Source organism: Epinephelus lanceolatus, chromosome 6, assembly GCF_041903045.1.
Source record: "Epinephelus lanceolatus isolate andai-2023 chromosome 6, ASM4190304v1, whole genome shotgun sequence".
Classification (NCBI taxonomy): domain Eukaryota; kingdom Metazoa; phylum Chordata; class Actinopteri; order Perciformes; family Serranidae; genus Epinephelus; species Epinephelus lanceolatus.
Window position 1 is genome coordinate 38,163,769 of NC_135739.1, and position 22,554 is coordinate 38,186,322.

A 22,554-nucleotide genomic window follows, 5' to 3' on the forward strand; every position below is an offset into this window, starting at 1 on the left:
TGATCACTTTGATTGTGCAGCTGTTAAAGTTTAAGCTAATTTCAGCTACTTTATTGCTATGTATTTTTATCGATAGTAATACATTATAATTTATTGTTAATTGTTGTTTTGTATTAATAACCTGAATCTGCAACGTCACTAAACCTATCAAATAAATGCGATGTAGGCTACTTACTTACATTCCACCACTGGGATCTGAGTACCTTCTCAGCCACTGGCTCATAATGTCACTTAAGAATCTAAAGTCTGCACCGTGGGTTTTGTTGATATCAGAACCAAACAGTAATCACTGGGAACATTCGCCCTTCCCCAGCTGTTCTAACCACGTTGAGAAGTCGGATCCCCTGTCATGTACACGCCTATGCGAATTCCGAGCTTTCGGGTGTACCTGAAGGTGTCATAATTCATATCCAATGAGACCCCGCCCTGTCCACCGTGTACTGCTGACCGTCACTCTCATCTGTCTATACAGTTGCGGTCGCGCCTTCTCGCGCTAGCTTCCATGGCGACCAACTAGGAAAAAAAACGTTTTCTCATCTCGACCAGCCGGTTAGCTCCCTTAAAGCGAGCTAACGGGCGTGTTACGAAATGGGATGATGTAGCAGAGCAACTCTTCGGACGAACCGCGCAGTACTTTAGCATGCTAAGCTAACGGGGAGCCGTGTACACATTTGCCAGGAGAACTAGCCAGCAACCAGAGCAGGGCGAGCTAACTGCTGTAAGCTAACGGAGGCTAGCATTCACCTGCAGGCTGTTCTTGCTAACTAACTGGCGCCGCCGTAGCTAGCTAACAGAATGGAAAGTGCGAAGGAAAATGAGCCTGGGGCGCCTTCAACCTCAACAACACCACAGGGGGTACTCGATTCTGGCAGTGACAGTAATTCCGTCAAGCCAAGTGGATTAACACCGCTGTCTGCGGGGAAGAGACCCTCAATCGGGGAGGATGACGGTGGGGGCGCAGAGGCGAAACTCTTCGGGAAGGGACTCGCAGCCACCTCCCTTCTTCAGATTGCGATAAGGAACGGGATCTATCAGAGCCAAGTTGCCAACGCTATCGGCGGTGCGGCCAAAAATATGAACATTCCCGCCGTTAAAACAGCCAACATCTACAGCCTGACATCAGCCAACAGCACCACTTCTGTCAACTCTTTGCTGAGCAGGAGACGACAGAGACACAAGAGGAACCTATCGCTGGGTGCTCCGCCGACCAGCAGCTCGCCCGGCGTGTCCTCTGCTGAGACGGCCAGTGCCGCGCCCTCGGTGTCGCCGCTGAGCACCCTCAGTCTGGATAGGAAGACTTTCCTTCGGCAGAAGCAGTCCAAGCAGCTCCAGGCCTCCGATAAGACATGGGTGAGATCGGACCTCCGGCGGGGCTGCATTCACGTCCATGACTGGCTCACGCCCTCCTACCCGCGGCCGGTGCTGTGCACAGTGGACACCACTGCCTCAGAGGTAGCCAGTAAGCTGGAAGGGAGCAAAGCTGGGGCTGTGTTGAGAATTAACTGCAAAACTGCTGCTGTAATTGACTTAAGTGATAACTGTAAAGATAGTAATGGTCATGCTGATGAAATCAAAAGTCTTAGTGACAGTGTGGATGTGAAAAACCCCAAAGCAGAAGAGAATGAACAAACAAAACAGTATTATCCTGATACTAAACTGTCCTCTAACTTGTTGGATGATAAAACTGCAAGTAACTCTTCATCTGAGCTCTGTCTCAATGACATTGGGGTGGATTTGAGCCTGAGTGTGGCAGACTGTTATGGAGTCTACTCAGGTTCAGATATGGAGAGCAGCACCTGTGAGGACTTCAGCCCCGGTGGACCCAGAAGCACAGAGCTACGGGACTCGCTCAGTGAAGGGCAGGGTTTGGGAACAGACTCCTCAGTGGTGAGCCCAAATTGTGACAGTGCCACAGAGGGACCTGACCCGTTCGAGAGCTCCTCAGATGAAGTAGATCTCACCTCTTCTCCAACACATTCAAGCAGCAACTCTGCTGCAGACCTGCCCGCCACAGACCCCTGCAGTGCTTCCAGCCAAGTTACAACCACACTAGATGACACCGAAGCTGGAACTGGTGATAATGTAGATACTCCCAAATTAATCAAACCTCCTTCTAAATGCCCCAGCAGCTCTCAGACTCGGCCCCTGTCCAGCCAAGCATCTGTCCAGCCTGACCTGGAGATCCCAGGGGGGAGCAAAGGATGGCCCGAGCCCATTAATACTAGTCCGACCCCGGCTCTTTTCGTCCAGCTGCATGGTGGAGCTGTGCGACGGCTGAAGGACGATGAGAGACCTCTTCAGATATTGAATGAGTACCTCACTAATCTGGGGTTTGAAGACCCATGGAGGGTGCAGGGGGAGGGAATGAACCCAGAAATTGGCTGCCTGATACGCTTCTACTTTGGTGAGTATTTTGACAAAGTTGTACACAAATCCAAGTTAATTTTTTTTCCACACAGGTGGATGATTATCTGTTTCTAAAGAAAGGTCTGCAAACATGTCCTGTATGTTTTTGAGACAATCAGAAATTTTTTCTCTTTTCCAAATGCACTGTATCTTAGCTGTCAGAGAGCCACTGGCTGTTAGTTACACCATGCCACTTTAGTTGTGCTCGACTCGTCTCTGCTCATTCATTGTTCATCCATTCTCAGTGTACCGTGAGCACTGTCATTGTGTTTGGTCAGTCAGACTGTTAAACAAGTGTATTCAATTGTCCCCGTGGGACAATACACAGTGTTTTGCCTGTAAACCCACCCAACCCCTCTGTGTGTAGGCCTGTAGGGAGACACATCTGGAGGTAACAGGTGTGCTCTGCTCTTTGGGCACACCAACCACCAATCATGAGGCATTATGGATCCTGTTTCACCTCTGCTGCTGCTGTTGTTGTTGATGTTGTTGTTATTGATAAAGATCCTGTTTTGCTGACAAGCAGGGTAAGAGGATGGAAAACAGGCATGATCTCTTCTGGGATTAGCACAACTGGATATTGTTTTTGACCTTGTTTTTAACACCATCAGCAAAGACAGAGGGGATAAAGTGTCGCACTGTGATGATGAAGGAAGAAACAGAAAATCTTTTTTTTACTAAAATTGATACCAAGTTCATTTAAGTGCATTCTCAGTTCTTTTTGAAGTGTTGTAAGTGTCCTTTTCAAGTCCTCATTCAAGAGCTTTCAAGAACACCTTTTTTCTTTGTCTTCACCCTTTGTTATGTTTATTTTTACACAACAAGAATGGGCATCCATCACATTATTACCACACATACCATTAACGTAGAGATCCATTCAAGAAGTTGTCAAAACAGGCTCTGCTCTATATCCTGAAAATATTCAACGGAGAGCTGGGTAAATTCCCCCGCCTTCCTCCCCCCCTCCGACTCTTGGCTCCCACAGTAACATGACAGAGGAACAAAGCATGACGTAGAGTTAGGCCGCTGAAAGCAGGGGCCCTTCCAGCTACTGCAGACAAACACGCAGCCGTGAAACAAGCAGTGAGAGGCTGGTACAGCAGGAAAGTGGAAGTGCTGCTGGCATGATGGGGACAATTACAGAGGAGAAGCAGTGTGATAATGTGAAGTGACTTTAAAATTCATGGTGCTGGCACAATGAGAAATTTCAAGTAAAATTGGAATAATTAACCACAAGTCTCTACTTGTTTTGATTTGTGAGCCTTTTAAAAACAAAGCACAGGTAGATCTGCAATGCAATGCTGAATGATTTATTTACTTCCAGACTGTTATTTAACAAAAAATACAGGCCTGAAGAGGAAAAACTATCTAAAATTTCACAAGGAAGCATTTTCGCCCCATGCTGCCCTGGCCTGTTGGTGTGAGCAGTATAAATTGTTTGTTAATGTTGATGTTCAGAACCACAGGAGTTTGAGTCAGCATAATCCTTCTGGCAAAATGTACATTACCAAGTATTCTCTTTCTCTCTCTCTCTCTCTCTCTCTCTCTCTCTCTCTCTCTCTCTCTCTCTCTCTCTCTCTCTCTCTCTCTCTCTCACACACACACTCACAGACACACACACACACACGCACGCGCACATGCACGCACACGCACACACACACACACACGCTCACACTGTGCTGACAGTAAGAGAAAAGTGACCTCAGTGAAACTCAGATTTCACTTCCTCAGTGTTTCGGATCTCATTGAGCAAATCGCAGCAGCAGACTCCTCTTCAGCTCGGAACTGCGGCACCCAGAGGTCACTGCTTTACTATACAAGGTTAAACAATCCCCCAGCAAATATGTCTGATTCTCGTACCCAAAACTCACCAAGTGCCCGCAGGCTGTGAAGGCAAACATCTAATTTTGTCCTCAGGGTGTGAACATCATGCAGCACCACACCAGCTGCACAGCTCAGTGATTTAAGAACTATGACGCTGGTTCACATTTTTAGCTGAAATCCAAAACACAGCCTCCAGCAGAGTCATGTAACTGCTGGACATTCGGTGCACTTGGGGACATGAGGCTTATCAAGGACAAGATGCACCAGAAAGTTTTGCTGGACAGGAAATGGCTTTCTGCTGCTTGATGAGAGACAGGATGTTCCCCCAGTTAGAGAAATGGCCGGACGGAAAGGGCATGTATGAGTGTGTATATTAACACACTATGTCTCGCCTGCACCGTCCAGGGAAGGGTGGACCCCACTGTATACTGTACACATTATTGTTTAGTTTAAAACAGCGTGTGTTAAAAAGAATCACATTGATCTGCTTCATCAGTGCAGTTATGTCACATTTATTCAGTCATAAGGCATTTGTGACAAAAGACACCACATGATGTCACCAACTGATTTTGAAATGCATGTGTGTGACACAACATATTGACACATGGAGGCTTTGACTAAATATAAATCAAATCTCATGAGACTTGTTTGTGTTTATAACTACAAGATCTAAGTTTACCGTGAATTGTTCTCCATCATGTCTTTATTTATATTTACTGACATCATTGGTGTTTGCACTGTCAGGACTCCATGTTCCTGTTAGAACCACAGCTACGTACAGAACTCCGTGTTCTTAATGTGTGCAGAATAGATCCATCATCTTGGAATAAACTACAGAAAGCTCTGAAATTATGGATGGCAGTCACCCAAAAATGATTTTAAACACAAGTAGAGCTGAAACGATTAGTTGATGCCATTTTAATAATGAATAAGGGCCTAATGGATGAATTTTTTAAGCAAAAATGTCAAACATTTGCTGTTTCCAGCTCTTCAAATGTCAGGCTTTGCTGCTTATCTTTGGCAGTTTAAGTATTAAATTGAATATCTTTTTGTTTTGGATTGTTGGTCTTATAAAAGCAGTGACAGAAATAAGTAACCCTGGGGTCTTTTATTGTTATAACGGGCATATTGCGCCATTTTCTAATAATTTGAAACGAAACTGATGAATTGATTAATGGGAGAAAAAAAAATCAGCAGATTATTTAATAATAAAAATATTATTGGTTGCATAAGTCATTGACATTATAAAGACCAAAATGGACAGAATGTGGATATATTTTTCAGGAAACTGAGTTTTAATGCCTTGCTATTAGGTTTTAAATTTTCCGTGTGTTGGTGTGATTTAGATCCGACTAACGGATGACGGATGACTCTGAGGGATGAAAGCCTGTTTTCCTACAAAATCCATTTTTTTATTTGACAAAAGAACCAGAGGCTCTCAAATGTTGTTCGAACACAAGCAACTGTACAGCAACTTTGCCTGAATAAAATACAATCTAAAAATGTCAAATTTCTGATTTAAAGCTGGAGCTATCTGATCAAAGATTCTTCTGCATATGACCAAGCATTCAGTACCTGCTCTCTGTAACTGAAGTATTCAGGTTTGATACCCAGCCCTCCTCAGAAGTTGGTTAGTCCCAGTGAAATCCAAGTGACGCTGTGTCTAAGTCAATGGAGGAGGCAACAGTGAGGATCAAGGTGCTGGTGTTGTAAGACATTACATAACAAGCTAATCTGATTTCAGGCCTCTCAGTGGCTCAGGCTCTTCATGTGTCTCCCTTTCTCTTATTCTCTGGTGTGAGTGTGTGTGATCACCAGAGCAGACAATGAAAAGCACCGACTGGAAAACCCAGTTTAATACGACACTGTACATTATCAATCAGTTTATAGTTGGTTTTACTGTGTTTAAACACACAGGGAGATGAAGGGGAACACCGCGCCTGGGGTTTCTGGCCAGTCCCTCGCTCTGCCCTGTGACTGTAACTGAACTGTGGCTGCTTTTTGTGTCAGCAAGGGGTTAATGTAACAATCACGCCTGAGTGACTGCTCACTCTCGCAGCCCACAGGCTATTAGCTACAATTCACTTACATAACCACATAGCTCTCTGTGGCTCTACACTTTCTGAACAAGAAGCCCAGTGTGAGACAGCTCATTCGCAAAAACCCAGACAGCTAAAAATATCATCTTCTATTGTGCAACAAGGCCATTATGAAATATAGAATCAGTGTGTATAATGATTGCTCCATTCAGGATCATCAGCCATCTCATTTAGTCTCACGTAACAGGGTTCTCTCTCTCTCTCTTTCTCTCCAGGCAAGCCTCGAAGTGTGGGTGGTTCTGAGCGCGTACAGCTTTCTGGGGTGTTCAACGTGCGGAAAGGGAAGCTGGCGCTGCCAGTGAACCGCTGGTCGAAGCGTCAGGTCACACTGAGTGGAACCTGCCTCATTGTCTCATCTGTGAAACACGCCCACACCGGCAAGATGCACATCCTCCCTCTCATAGGAGGAAAGGTACTTTCTCAAGTGTTGTCATGTGTTTACTTTGTTTGATTAGCACCCTGACTTGGTACCTGTTTATCAGCCTTAAAGTGACAGAATCTCTCTATGGCGTAGAGCAGTTTTAAAAAACATTTTTAAGTTGAGCTCAGAGGTCGTTCACCACTCCTGTGTGCTCCTGCTGCCCCAGGTTATGCTGCCTCTCCTGCAGCCACACAATTCCCACCTAACTACTAGTCTTTATTGAGATTTGGGCTGAGTGTTAATCAGTATTATTGTATACAGCTTATATTGTAGTTACACTGTGTCAAACGTTTTATGTCTCATGTCTGTGCAGTAAAGCACAGAGCCATGAGACAGTAAGTGTAGCTTTGCATAAACACTGGAAACAGAAAAAAAATGCTTGCCTGACACTGTCCAGATGTTAAAAAAATGCCCATCAGCACCTCTACAGCTCACCAATTAATATGTTGTATCTCATTTGTGTACTATGCGCAAATACCATAATGTAAAATAAACTAGTAACCGGTATGGCAGTGTATCAAAATTACGTGTGTACGTTGTGCGTTTTTAAAGATTGAGTAACTTTACCTCACCCAAAAAGATGGATTTAGGCCATCTCCAAAAGAGGTTAAAAAAGATGAATTTTTATATCATTAGATATACTTTTGGGAAAACAAAAGAGATGCCATAGCCATAGGGGGATTGGTTTAAATAAAAAACTGGGAAACTACTATATCCTCTATGTTGCAGGTGGAGGAAGTGAGGAGACACAGCCACTGTCTGGCTTTCAGCTCAGCTGGTCCTCAGAGTCAGACTTACTACATCAGCTATGACTCGTATACAGAGCACCTGCGCTGGCATCGGACGGCCTCAAAGGTACTTAAAGTGTGATATGAATGCGTTAGTGTCCACAGTTACACTCTTTGCTTCTATAACTGATTTTTTTATGGTCACATAAACCCAAGATTGACTCATGATGATGATGTTGGGATTTTACAAATCTTTACTGCCTCTTGTGGTCGCAAGTTGCTCATCATGTTGTCCTGTCCGTCCCCTTCTATTTGTCAGATTGCGTCCCAGAGGGTGAACTCGGTCGACCTGTCGTGCTGCAGCCTGGAGGAGCTGCCTGCTCAGCTCTTTTACAGCCAGGATCTCACACACCTGAATCTCAAAAATAACTTCATGTCGCAGCACAAAGGTGTTCCAGCACTCACCAGGTGAGTTTCCGTCACCGACACCATCCTGTGTGTTTTGGAACAATGTGACAGGAGGAGCCGACAGATGAAAAGTAGTATTTTCCTCTTTGTCATTCTCTCCTCTGGATGTGGACTGTCCCTCTGTGGTTTTTTTGCTGTCCTAGGGAGCTACCATATGGTCTAAAGAGGAACCAGCTTAGATCAAATGACAGATGACGTGTGTGTGGGCTGCTGTGTGGTTTGGATGATTAAAAGATTCCTGCACTGGTGATGAGAGAGTTGACATCCAGTCACCTGACCTCTGAGACAGAGGGCTTGTCTAATTGGTTACTGATGTAATTGTCTGATGTAGCAATGTAATTTTCAGCGTAAGAGAATTTCTGTGGGTCTCTGCAGTTATTCACTTCAGCTCGTCATCTGCCACTGGACGAGTGCCTCGTTAAAATATTGAAGTACAGGTAGCTACAACAACATCAGCATCTGAGCAATATAAGAATGAAAGAGGAGTCCCAAACCTACAATGCGTTAGTCTGTCTCTCAATACTTTCTGACTTCCCTACCTACTTCCTGTTTGTAGCTCTCAGTTCCAAGTCCCTTGGTTCCTGCTAAAACCTAAATCTTTGAACACAGGTATATACTAAGATTTAAATGACAAATATGCTGTGGACTGTTTGTTGTGGCAGATTGATACACATTTGGTGGTGAGTATTTCTGGCAGCAGGACAGAGTATGTGGGATCAGTAGTTGTTCATAGGATCAGTTTATTATTGGTTCTGGTCTTTTCACTGCTTTTCACTCGACAAGATGTAAAACGGAATTGTCATTTAAAGATGACGTCTGTATGTTTCTGCATACATATGCGCCCTATGGCAGGAAGAAATGGCTGATGTTATGTTTTGACTTTCATATTAAATACTATATATGACAGACCTTTCAGTATTTTCATCCTGGTGTAACAGCTTTCTAGCTAAATTAAAAATCCATCACTGAAAAGCAATGTGCCCTTCACTTGTGTAAGAATGAATTTAAAGGAGCATGGGGTCTGCCAGGGTATCAAAAAAATAGGGTGTGGTGGTGTGTTTTCCTCAAGCTCGGGTCCTCTACCAGAGGAGGAGCAGTATCTTAGCTCTTCCTAGGACTTTTCTGGACAGAGACCTCAGATGTTGTACCTGGAATCTGCTGGAGCCACTCTCCCAGTTTGGGGGTCACAGTCCCAGGTGCACCACTGTTGCCTTTACTCCCCACATCTTTTCTAGCTCCTCTTTCAGCCCTTGGTATTTTTCAAGCTTCTCGTGTTCCTTCTTCCTGATGTTGCTGTTGCTAGGGATTGCTTCATCTATCACCACTGCCTTCTTCTGTTGTTTGTCGATTAATACAATGTCCGGTTGGTTAGCCATCACCAGTTTGTCAGTAGGACGTAGTGACAACTAGCGATGCGGTTGCAGATTGCAACAGACTGAGTACACTTCGCTCACCCCTCCCTTTACAAGCATGTAGGAGAACCTACGGTGGTCTTCAGGTAACAAAAATGTGAATGGCCCTATCTAGAGCCAGTGTTTGATTTGTCCTTTCTGGTCTACTGTAGGAACATAGCGATGCAACATGGCAGACTTTGTGGAAGAGGAACAGGCCCCCAGGAAAGCAGCTCAGCTTTGCAGCAGATTTTTCCAACAGTTACTCACGAAAAAAATCCCCTGCAAAAGCATTTTAACCATAGGCCACCATTATATTAAACTGCAAATAAGGTCACATAAGAATCTCTCTATTCTGAATTTTTGAGCCATGGTGGTTTTATATTTGTAAAAGTTTCCTCAAGCCAAGAGAAGCAATTTAAAAATCTGTGACATCATCACAATATGAAGTCTGTGAGTAGAGCAGAAACTCGTGGGCGGGGCCAGCAGGAGAAGCACTACTGCACATATTGGGCAGGACGCATGCTATGGAAGCAATCCCGCAAGCTAGAAAACTTGATTGGTGAATGTGCTGGGCAAGCATCTCCATTAGAATGTATAGGCACCATCTAGTTACCATTAAAATCTTTGAGGAGGACCTGCTCCCAATGCTGATATAAAAAGCTTTTTCTAAGGTAATGAAAACACAACGATTTTTGGTTTGAGGTGATTATACACCAATGAAAACATAGTTATGAATATTATTTTGGCTGAAACTATGGATTATTTTCAATATCAACTAATCTGCCAATTATTTTCTTGATTAATCGATTATTCATTTTGTCAATAAAATGTCAGAAAATAGTGAAGCATGCTCTGTGTAATTTTGTAGAGCCCAAGGAAACATCTTCAAATAGTATGTTTTATTCAAACAGCAGTCCAGATATCCAAAGCTATTCAATTTATTATTATGTATGATCAAGAAAAACATGAAATTCTCACATTTAGAAACATGACTCGTGACACAGTATATATACACAGACGTGGTTGCTGAGATAATTACAAGTTGAGAAGCATTTATGTGAACACCTAGCCATACATACATTTTTTTAAACTGATATGTTAGTCACTCAAAAGAATAAGTGCAAGATTTGTACACGTCTCAGTCTAGTTTAGGCTTCTGATCCAATGTTCACCTCACAGCAATTTCTGTTTCTCTCACTTTGGCTCCTTTGTAGCCACTCAGGAGAAGATTAAGTTGAAGCCTCACGTTTGCTTGATGATACAGTGATTATACACTGCTATTGTTCCTCCATAAACACACACTTCCCAGGCGGTGTTTTTGAGGAATGTGTTTTTCCCGTGGCGCGCCTGTGACTTTCCCTCGGAAGGACGTGGGTCCGGCTCAGCCTTTCACCCCGACCCCTCCGTGAACTGGATTAGGTTAGGCAAGGGAAGCCAGGAAAAACACATGGACACACGCACACACACGCACGCTCCTACCTGTACCACATGCTCAATTGTTATGGTGAAACCTTTTAGTCGTGTAAACATGTAGCTTTAAATAGTTTGTGTACCCTAACTGCTATGGAGCTGCATCCTTGAGACCTTGCACAAGCTTCCTCTCATAATTTTCCTTGTTTATGAGACGGGTGTTATGTGACTAAAAAAGTTTTTCAAGATGTTTGTTTTTGTTAAAGCCTCAATTCAAAAGAAGGCTAAAGTCTGATTATAGCACAGAGATTAACATCTTTGTCCCTTTTTTTTTGTCTTCCTGTCCCCTCCCCCTCTCCCTCATTCTCTACCTCTCTAGGTTTTGTAAACTGAGAAGCCTCAGTCTGTCAAATAACGCACTGTCAGACTTTCCCCTGGCCTTGTGTGACATCACCTCACTTACAGAGCTGAACCTGTCTGGAAACCGTCTCTCATCTCTGCCTGCAGAAGTCGGAACCATGCACAAGTAAGTGTGCAGAAAGAAAAAAAATGACCCTTGGGCTGCGGCTAGTAATGGTCATGGTGTTGATAATGATGATGATAATTTGCCAGGTATATGCCTGAGAGCAGAAAGTATCCTCAGTGACCTGTACACTGCTGACATCAGACAGGAGTTGTTGTCATTGTGGCTCCATCAGTGCAGATTAATCCCTTTCTGTATTAAGTGAACAACTGGCTGTGCACCAGACTTCTGTCCTGATGGTGCAGAGGTTTTGTGCGGGTGATCAGAGTGCAGAGTCATGCTGATGCTGTCCCTGCATTACAGGGTATTTGGGGTCAAGCCCTCAATTACTGTGTGCACCAGCAAAGTGTGTGTGTTTATAGACTGTTTATATGTACTACAGTATTGTTACTCTCTTTACAACATTCGGCAGGACTTTAATTGTAAGAATTGATATTTTTTAAAACATATATGCAAATTAATCAGGCTGTTTTTGAGGTCAATCGTCCCATCTTCTCTTGTTTTTGTGTCCAGCCTGCAGACTTTTCTCCTGGATGGCAACTTTCTGAGCTCTCTGCCCGTTGAGCTGGGCTCTCTGGAGGGCCTGACCTACCTTGGCTTGTCCTTCAACTGTTTCAGCTGCGTCCCCCCCGTCCTGGAGAAGCTCAGAGGCTTGGAGAGACTCTGTCTGGCAGGGAACCAGCTCTCCGTCCTGGATACGGCCGGACTGCAGTGGCTGCCTGCTCGCCACATAGATCTCAGGTAAACATTTCCACAAGGACTCGCTGACATTTTTAGATGCAACACTGGAACAAAGCTCATCAGAAATCTAACACTTCCCAAGATGCTGCAGGGAAAATCTGCACTGTAGTTCTGCATCCCTGCCTGTTTTTATCCTGTGGATTTGGAAATCTTAACACCATAAGTTCAAAAAGTTCTGTTTACCCTGTTTCCCTATGTTTGTGTTCTTTCTCGTACAGGCTCAACCGGCTTCAAAAGGTGACAGCAGGAGACCCGGAGCAGCTGGTCCACATCGTCCAGCTGGACTTAAGGGACACTGGGTTACAGGAGCTGGATGTCAGGCCTCTCTGTAAGCTGGAGCTCCTCCGCTGTGACAGAAACACTCTCTCCCTCCTCAGAGTCAGTGGCCACGCCCTCAAGAGCCTGCATGCTGCACACAACGGTACTAACATTTATTATGTGCTGTATAAATGGATAATGTCTGGCGCTATATATATATACATTCAGACACAAATTATTAAGAATTATGCATGTTTTGTTTGTAGAGCTGAAGCTGCTGGAGGTGCAGCCGGTGCCAGAGAATCTGACTGTTCTGGATTTGTCTTGGTATGAAGTCTCTATGAATACTTAACTGTCCTATTTACTGTGAAGCAAAGAAGGTTGTGTTCTTGTTCTAAGCTGCATGCTGACTATATTTATTTTACTAAAGGAACAAGCTGGGATGTGTCCCCGCCTGGGTGTGTGAGAGCAGCAGACTGGAGGTGTTGAACATCAATCATAACTCTGTTACAGAGCTGCCCATACAGTGAGCATTACACAAACACACAAACACCTGCCGCATAGACACATTTTTCACAAATACACTGTGTACAAAGAGCTTCTTAAAATACAGAGGAAAAAGTGGGCAGCTGCTTGGATGTAAAACTTAATAGTTGAATGGCTAATATAAGATGTGATTACAGATTTCTTAAAGGTGCTGTATACAACGTTCTACAGAGCCCTTAAGGGGACATGGGCAAGAAAAAACAGATGGGCAAAAAAAGGTGGGGGAGAAAAAATGAATGGGGGAAGAAAAAAGATAAATACATTTGCATTTTCCCGAGAAACTTGCTTTCACCTGAGAAATATTGAGTCTCGCTGCTCAACTCCTGCAGCAGAGCATCATGCAAAGCGCTTGGTGGAGGTAAATATACCCTAGATCAGTGGGTGTGGTGGTTATTTAATACTCTATCAGTAAGTTACATCACTCTTCTCATATCTTTGAAAAAGCTGTGTCACATGTAAATGCGATATCAAGCTCGGCAACGGAAAGTTTTAGCCTACCTCAGGAAATGAATGAATGGTTCAGAGCATCACAGCATGAACACACATTACCACAAACACAGATGGTGTATGATAGCAATAATTCTAGTATAACTCACCTCGTACACTGTGTTTCAAGGACAAAACATGAGATGCTACTTTGGCTAAAAAGATGAAAAAGTTGAGCCCTGGATGTCCCCTTAATAGAAAAGCAGAATATTGAGTTATAACAAACCAGTCTGATGTATGTTGAGGTCTTTATGGTAAAAAAATGTAGCAGCCCTTTTCAGGTGAAAAACAAAAAAGAAGACAGTTTTAATAAAAAAAGTTTGTAATTTATTAATAAACAGTGAAGGTTATGATATGCAGCATTCTTTTAGGAAGCAGGATAATTTCAGGGTAGACTTTCCTTCAGTATGGTACAGACACTACATACAGATACACTGGATGGCAATAATGCTGGTAAGTCTTTAAACTTTTTAAATAGACATATTATTCCAAAATGTGTCTTCTGTACCTGTAGCAACACGCCTACTCCAGTGCAGTGCTATTTTCAGTCTGTGCATAGCCTGTGGCAGCAACTGAAATTTGTTTCCTTCACAATTTGATCATTGCTTCTGATGACAGTGGTCCAACTACAGGCTACATGAAGCACAAAATGTTATTCCAACTTGAGGTCAAGCTCTTTCTTAGGTCTCTCCATCTAGCCAGCCATCATTAAAGAGTTAATTCAGTGTATTGTACCTCAATGACAAAATTGGGTCATTATAACAGGAACTACTGCTGTGTCCTCATCGGGGTAAAACAGAGTTCACTCTGACGGATTACACAGAGAGAGGCTGAGCTCGCTATGTTGTCTGTTGTGTAGGCTGCTGTCCAGTGGGAGCCTGAGGAAACTGCTGGCAGGCTGGAACCAAGTGTGTCGGCTGGCAGAGAGGCTGGAGAGATCACAGCTCGAGGTCCTGGACCTCCAACACAACTATCTGACTGAGCTCCCACACAATCTGTTCATCAAAGCACAGAGGTGCATGCAACAACACAACATCCCCTTTCTTTTTCTCGCCACATTTGTTTCTTCCATGTGAATTTCCACATCTTTCTTTCCATCCATCTTTCTCTATTTTTTCCACTCCCATCTGTCAGTTTTAGTTTTTGTCAAGCCATTTGTTCAAGTACTAAGTTTGTGTTCTCTGCTGGGATTTCATCACAGCTTGAGATACCTAAATGTGTCGGCCAATAAGCTGGAGAACCTCCCTGCAGCCAGCCTATCAGAGGACAGCTTCAGCAACCTGGAGGAACTCTATGTGACCAATAACGGCTTGACAGACAAGTGTGTCCCTCTGTTGACTGGACACGGCCACCTCAGGGTGCTTCACCTTGCCTACAACCAGCTGCAGACCTTCACTGCCAGGTAAAATACAGAACTGCTCTCAAACTCAGCTTGCAAAAGAGTAAACCAGTGTGTGACACCGACATTGAAGTGGCAGATTCATACCTTGACTTTAGCTGTATTGAAGGACAAATTAAAATAAGAAACAGAAAAAATCTCAGCATTGCTTCAGAAACAGGTTTAGGTCACAAGAGAGATGAGTTTGATAAATGTGGTTCCCTAAAAATAAAGTTTGCAGTGCCAGCGCTCTGATATAACCGTACCTCCACCTCCTGCAGTAAACTGGCACGACTGGAGCAGCTGGAGGAGCTGGACCTGAGTGGCAACAGACTGAGAGCCGTGCCCACCACCATCCTCAGCTGTCAGCGTATGCACACACTCTCCGCCCACTCCAACTGCATCAACGCATTCCCCGAGGTGCTCCAGCTGCCTGAGATCAAGGTTAGTCTGATATACGCTGGTATTTTAAGCTCTGTTTCCTTTCATTCATTTAGCTGTTCTTTCTTCTTGACACACATCCACACAAAACATCCACACACACCTCTCCACAGGAGAGTATTTGCTATTGTCCTAGTTTGGTGCCTTGTGGAATTAGTTTTGGAAATAAAGGATGAAAGTCAACGTCATTCTACTCAGATGAAAGTGTGCTCCTTCTCCCTCTTTATCTCTCTTTCTATCTGTCTACCTCTGTGTTCATCGTTATTGGGTTGGGCCAGATCAGGAAATCCTTTGTAATCTCAGAATAACTCCCTAATCTCTGCCTACCCAATTGACAGTTCCGTTCTCCTGTCTGTGCATGTGTGTGTGCAGAATAAGGGTGGCAAAATAATCTATTGAAGGTTCTGACGATATTGACGATTCTGTATTGATGCAAGAAACTCCTCAATCAGAATTTTGAAAAGCTTCGTCGTGAATTAGCGTCAGAGCTTTTATGCAGAACAGAACCCCTGAGGAAGGGAAAAACGAATCACTACATCTGATGCAAAGTTGTGGTCGTGCTTACAATGAAATCAAGCAAAATAGCAAGATGAACCCACCGTTGTCTCTTTCTCTGTGTTGTGCTTTATGTTCAGTTTTAAGCTATTTTTTAAATATAGTCTTAGTACTGTGTCAAATGTCCTTGTTAATTTTTTTAATCACATTTAGTCAACCTCATCCTGTTTATTTATTCCTCTGCGCCGGCTATGGCCACAAGCATAATGTTTTCAAGTTGTCTGTCTGTCCATCTCATTCTTATGAATACAATATCTGAAGAACACTCTAGGGGAATTTCTTCAAATTTGGCACAAGCATCCACTTCAACGCAAGGAAGAACTGGTTAGATTTTGGTGGTGAAAGGTCCAGGCCATTGTGACCTTACATCCGTCTCATTCTCAAAAACGCCCTCAGGGATTTTTTTTTTTTCCTTCCAAATTTGGCACAAACGTCCACTTAGACTCAATGATTAACTGATTAAAATTTGATGGTCCAAGGTCACTGTGACCTCAGAAAACATGTATTTGGCCATAACTCAGGAATTCTTATGTTAATTATGACAAAAATTCACACAAATGTTTAATAGCATAAAATTATGTTGTGATGATATTTTATATCCAAAAGGTCAAAGGTCAACTTCATTGTGATCATCATAACTTTATGCAAAAACACTTTTCTGGCCATTACTCAGCAACAGGAACAGAGGGGGAGACATTCGGTCAGATTCTGTCACTAATCTCAGATGTTCACCTTAAACTGTGCTGATTGTATAGACCCTCGGTGCTGCCGTGTTGAAGATGTGTGTGAAGCCAACACGTTTTAGAATGTGTAGCTTTCTTGCAGAAATATCGCTGTTTGAAGCATTGTCTACTGGTATGGCTACATATGAGTCTGAACAGATGTGGATGTAAATTTGTTCATTAATATGCACTGTCCTCTTCAAATAAACTGTAACTTGACTGGTTTGCAGAGGCATACAACCACAAGGCGGTAATTCTAGTTTTTAATCAAGTTTTAGTTGACTAAAAGTCTGACCATTTTAAACTCAATCAAGAACAGTGTAGGTATAGCCATAGTGAATGAACTGTTGACAAAAAAGAGGAGACAAATTAAAAGTCAAAAATAAAGAGAATTTAGTTGCCTTTTTTCATTTTTTAAACTAAATTACAATCTTGTCTTTTTCGTCAACAATAGTGCATGTTGATGATGATGACGAGATGACACCACCGTCATTAAACACTAACAGTGACTATACTGTTAGTGTTTAATGAATCATCTCATCTTATTCATGGGGGGAAAAAGCATTGATAGACATATATAGTCATAGTTTTTGTTAACGAAATTAACACTGGTTGTGCCTCCGCAGTGTGTCGACCTGAGCTGCAACGAGCTGACTGAGGTGACCCTGCCAGAAACACTTCCTCCAAAGCTTCAGGAGCTGGACCTCACAGGCAATCCTCGCCTCAACCTGGACCACAAGAGCCTGGAGCTCCTCAAGTATGAGCCTCAAAGATCCTGTATAATTTTAATAAATAATCTATGGAAAATATATATGTCATTGACTCATGAAACCAACTAGCTGACCTTTTCTTCTCTTCTCCTTCTCTTCTCTGCAGTAATATCAAATGTTTCAGGGTGGATCCATCTCCTTCGGCCCCATGCGTGAGTGAGAGCCACGGGGCCCCTGCAGTCTGGAGCCACGGCTACACCGAGGCCTCTGGAGTCAAAAACAAGTTAGTCCTCCTCCCACTCTTTCTTTGTCTATTCATCTACTCACTGCCATTTTTCCTTTTGAACTAAGGTATTTTATTGATCTCTCAAAGTCCATTAAAACACACTCAGGTCAGTGAGCACTTTCCCAAACCACAGGTACATGGTGCTTTCAAAGAATGAATAAAAATACAATAGTAATGAAATAAAGATTTTTCAATAAAAACATAAAAACCAGCATAAACTAAATTATAGAAATGCCAATGTATACAAATATGCATTTAATGAATTGTTCAGAAACACTGGCTCAGCTGACCTGACCTCAGCTGAAACAGTAAAAGCAAGTTTTCAGGCCAGACAGCAAAGTTTTGGTCAGCAGATCTATGTTGGCGCAGATCTGACAGATGCAACTGTTGGCAATAAAATGTTTTCATCTTTAACCTTGGACATGCAGGATCATTATCCATTTCCCCTGCAGAATATGAAGGCTGACGCTCAGAAAATATACACAAGAGAACCAAACTCCTCAAAACTGTAAAATGTATTTAACAAGAGCTCACATTTTTAGAATGCAATGAACATTACTGCAGTGCAGCTAGGACTACATTCATGTTTTAAGCATCTAGTGTGTCAGAAGGCTTGCTGCTGCATTCTGGACCATTCAGATGTAAATGAAGACCTAACTCATGTAGATGTGTTGAGATGAAGTCAGGGATGTTCAGCTATATTTCTTGGCAGACTTGTTGCACAGAGATCAGTAGTTGATGTCCTTGTTGTTGTTCTCAGGCTGTGTGTGGCTGCTCTGGCGCTGGACAGCTTCTGTGGAATTCGTGAAGCTCTGTATGGAGTTTTTGATGGAGACAGGAACGTCGAGGTGCCTTACCTGCTGCAGTGCACCATGGGAGACGTGCTAGCAGAGGAGCTGCACAGAGGCCAGAGGCAGGAAGATTACATGACCAACACTTTCCTCACCATGCAGCGGTAAACAAACAGCTTATACGATTCATAAAGAAGTCAAAACAGTCACCCCTGAATACTTCCACAGCTTGTTGCAGTGACTGTGATCATCACTTTCTTCACAAAGTGTTTGTGTGCTGCATTGCTGCAGGAAACTGGGCACAGCAGGCCAGAGGATGGGCGGCTCCGCGGCTTTATGTCACATCAGACACGACCCAGTGGCTCCAGGCGAGCATGGTGGCTGCTTCACCCTGAAGGCTGCCAATGTCGGCAGGTGCCAGGCTGTTTTGTGCCGTGACGGTAAAGCTATGCAACTCTCCACCACACACACCGTCAAAGAGGAGCTAGAGTACCAAAGGGTCCGGAAGTATAACGCCATCATCACTGAGGTAAAGACAAGCTCATGTTCTAGATACTGTTGATGGTGATTTGTGTGCACTGGTGCTGCTGAAACGTGTTTATTAATAGATTTGCAGATTGATAGCAAGTAAATAAAATGTTAATGATTAAAGGGACATTTCACCCAAAAATAAATACGCATATTTTCCTCTTACCTGTAGCTCTATTCATCAATTACGCTGTTTTGATTTGAGTTGCAGAGTGTTGGAGATATCACCTGTAGAGATGTCTGCCTTCTCTCCAGTAAAATGGAACTTTTTCCATTGATGAATAGATTAGGGCTATAATGAATTATTATTTTCACTATTTCTAGATATTTTAAACACTAAACAATTAATTGATTAATCAAACAAATAATCAAGGGATTGATCGATTGATAGTTCAGTCTATAAAATGTCATAAAACAGTGGAATATGCCTTTAAAGGTTCCAAGAGCCCAAAGTAACATCTTTCACTTTCTATTTTTGTTTGACCAACAGTACAAAAACAGTAAGAAAAATACTAAATCTGAAATTAATAAAATGAAAAACAGGTCAACAAATGACAAGTCATCACATTTGGTGTTTTCGCTTATTAAAGTAATAATAATCAAAATTGTTGCCAATTAATTTTCTATCAATCTTATGAATTGTTTCAGCACTGTAATAAATTAAGTGATAACATTATCATTATTTGCAGTTTGTGTTCATTTGAGGTTTTGTCTGAAAGAACTACATGACAGCTCCTTATCCTTCTCTTGTGCAGGATAACAAAGTGAGTGGTGTAACGGACTCCACCAGAATTATGGGTTATTCCTTCCTGTGCCCGTCTGTGACCCCCAGACCGCACGTCTCCACAGTGACCCTCACACCCCAGGACGAGTTCTTCGTCCTGGGCAGCCGAGGCCTGTGGGACATGTTGTCTCCCAGCGAAGCAGTGGAGGCAGTCAGGAATGTCCCAGACGCTCTGGCTGCAGCGAAGAAGCTAGTGACACTGGCTCAGAGCTACGGCTGCTCCGACAGCCTCAGCGCTGTGGTTGTCCAGCTCAGCATCACCGAAGACTGCTGCTGTTTCTGTGAGCCGCCACCTCCCCCTCCCAGCCCTGGCCTGGGCGCACACACCAGCACACACCCCTACTCAGCAAGTGGTGATGGCGGCATACCGCTGCCGCCGGCCTCCTCAGGAACAGTGAGCGAGCTGAGCAGCGAGTTCAGCACCTCTGAGATGAGCAGTGAGGTGGGATCCACCGCATCCTCAGAGGAGCCACCACCTCAGACCGAGCCTCTGACATCCCACCTGAACCTGCCAGGACGAGCCGGCGTGCGGAGACCAGCCTGTGGAGGTGGGAGCTTCCACAGACAGTTCTCTGGAGCGCTGTCTGACAACGGAGTCGACAGCGAGGACGAGGAGCCCATCGCTGGTGTCTTCTCTAATGGCAGCCGTGTAGAAGTGGAAGCTGACGTCCACTGTTTGCGCCGCCATGACTGCCCAGCACCCCAAACACACACTCAGCCAAGCACAAATATCCATCCTGCTGTAGCCACACATCACCAGCCTTCACCTCTTCCCTTCTCCTCCCCGTCTCCCTCCCCCGTCCCTCCCTCTTCTCCCTGCCTCAGCGGAGAGGTTCAGTCAGGCACTCTGGGCCGCAGGGCTCGAGCTAACGGCTCGGTGGCTTGCCAAGGAAGAAACCAGGACCTCATAGAAGAGGCAGCTGATGCCCCCGTCAGGAAGCAGGGAGGCTACTTCAACGCTCCTGCCCAGCCGGACCCCGACGACCAGCTCATCATTCCGCCAGAGCTGGAAGAGGAAGTCCGGCAGATCATCCAGCAGCAGCAGCAGCAGCAGCAGGAACAAATGCAAACACACAACCAGCAAGCACACAGCTACCAGAAACCTGCAGACTATTTTGTCACACCCCTCTAACTCCCCCTCCCCCCCAACAGCTGGTGTCAACCTCTTATCCAGGATTTTAGATGGAGAACTGTGGAATCAGGACTGTTGGTCTTGATGCTCTGCATTAATTTGTACGGCTCCCTCCAAAAACCTCAGAGTATTCTGAACATGCTTCTGGACCAGAGAGACTGTGTTTTGTTATTTACTTTATTTTCTACTGTTAACTCTATGCCCCTTGAAACGCAATGCAATTTTTATAACACTTTATGTTGATTAAATCTTCACATGTAATTGATTTTTACCATATCTTTAATTTGAAGAAGCACTTTGAATGCTTTTTATTAGACTTTTGAGACTCTATGTTAAATGGTACTTTGAGATATGGACCATTCTGTTTTTGTGTTGTAGCAGACGTTTCCTCCGTTTGTTCGCGGCTGATGGCCTTACAGTTGTTGGAGTTAGTAAACTGTTAAACTAACTCCTAGGAGTTTAATACTTTAAAGTGACCTAGTCACTGAAGCGTACTAATATTCTCTGAGAGAAAAGATGATTATTTCAAAAGGCTGATATTCCAGGTTTGTGTTCTCGGGGGCGTGCAGAGTTCAGAGTGGTGCTGCAGTGGTGAGTAAATGCTGAACGGGGGGGATCCTACAGTTCTTACCAGCTCAATGAATGTTCTCAGAACAGTGTTACAGACTTCTCAAAAATGGCAAATCGCACAAGAGAGCTACTTTTGCTATATAATAAATTAAAGTTTTCAGATAACCACAATATGTTGACTTTGACTTCTTGTGGAGGGGGGATACTTAAACTTAAAGGGTACTTTGTGCAGCTACCAGTCACATTTTGTTTTGTCAGTATCCAGCCATGCAGAAGGCTTGGGATTTTTACTGACTTGCTTCTGAAACTTTACCCAGCTCATTGCAGGTCAATGGAATTTTGTTTGTAGTGATCCAGACATGAAACATTACATTTGACTTTCCTAAAAGCGCACAGGATAATCCACAAAACAGTGCTGATCTGGCCTGTGCTTTCTCCACATTTCTAGAAAGTTTGCTCTTGAGTTCTTAACTTTTTTACTACTTTTGAAAATAAAAATTCTATTCCAGAGCTCAAACACTTTGTCGGTTAGAGGATGGAAAATTAATGTTCATTAACTTTTTTTTTTTTAAGATAGATTTTTTGGGCATTTTAGCCTTTAATTGATAGGACAGACAAGCATGAAGGGGGAGAGAGAGAGGGAGTGACATGCAGCAAAGAGCCATGAGCTGGAGTTGAACCCGGGCCACTGCGGCAACAGCCTTGTACATGGGGCGCCTGCTCTACCACTAAGCCACCGACGCCCCGATGTTCAGTAACTATTTATCGTTCAAACCATTTTTCAAGACAAGAATGCCAAACAGTTTCTGATTCCAGCTTGTCAAATGCTGTCACTGCTTCTCTCTATTTTTTATCATTGTAAATGTAATCATTTTAGGAATTTAGACCGATGGTCAGACAAAAAAAGCTACTTGAAAACGTCATCAAATTTAAGGAATTTGTGTTGAGCTTTTTTTTTTTTTTTAATTTGGTGACATTTTATGTATCACTCAATTAAGACAGTAATTGTCAGATGAATCTAAAGCAAAAACCAATTATTTTCCTGATCAGTTTCACTACCAATTTTTTTTCTCGGTTTATTGTTTGTTTGATATAAATGATATATTGGACAGCTTTTTGTGTCCAACCAAGCATCCAAACCCCCAAATTGTCAATTGACTGTCTTACAGGACTGAGAAAAGTACAGATCAATTAGATCCTAGATTAATTGATTCTGAAAATACTCGTAAATTGCTCATGTCAGAACTCATTACATAACACTGAAACTACTTTGCTGGATACTATCAAAATGTATTTGTAATTTGGATGAACTGGCCCTTTTCAAAATCTTAAAAAAGAAAATGTGCATAGTTA

General features: G+C 43.3%; 1 protein-coding gene across 1 annotated transcript; it reads left to right on the forward strand.

Moving 5' to 3' along the window:
* The first annotated feature begins 419 nt into the window (after nucleotides 1-419).
* LOC117253982 (PH domain leucine-rich repeat-containing protein phosphatase 1-like) lies at nucleotides 420-21,372 on the forward strand. Its single transcript, XM_033621924.2, has 17 exons — nucleotides 420-2,404; nucleotides 6,545-6,741; nucleotides 7,480-7,605; nucleotides 7,798-7,946; nucleotides 11,130-11,276; nucleotides 11,787-12,014; nucleotides 12,233-12,435; nucleotides 12,539-12,599; nucleotides 12,703-12,798; nucleotides 14,164-14,319; nucleotides 14,506-14,706; nucleotides 14,964-15,126; nucleotides 17,027-17,157; nucleotides 17,277-17,393; nucleotides 18,157-18,351; nucleotides 18,479-18,716; nucleotides 19,471-21,372. The coding sequence occupies exons 1-17, from the start codon at nucleotides 796-798 to the stop codon at nucleotides 20,629-20,631; spliced, it is 5,178 nt and encodes a 1,725-aa protein (XP_033477815.2). The 5' UTR covers nucleotides 420-795; the 3' UTR covers nucleotides 20,632-21,372.
* The last annotated feature ends 1,182 nt before the right edge of the window (nucleotides 21,373-22,554 follow it).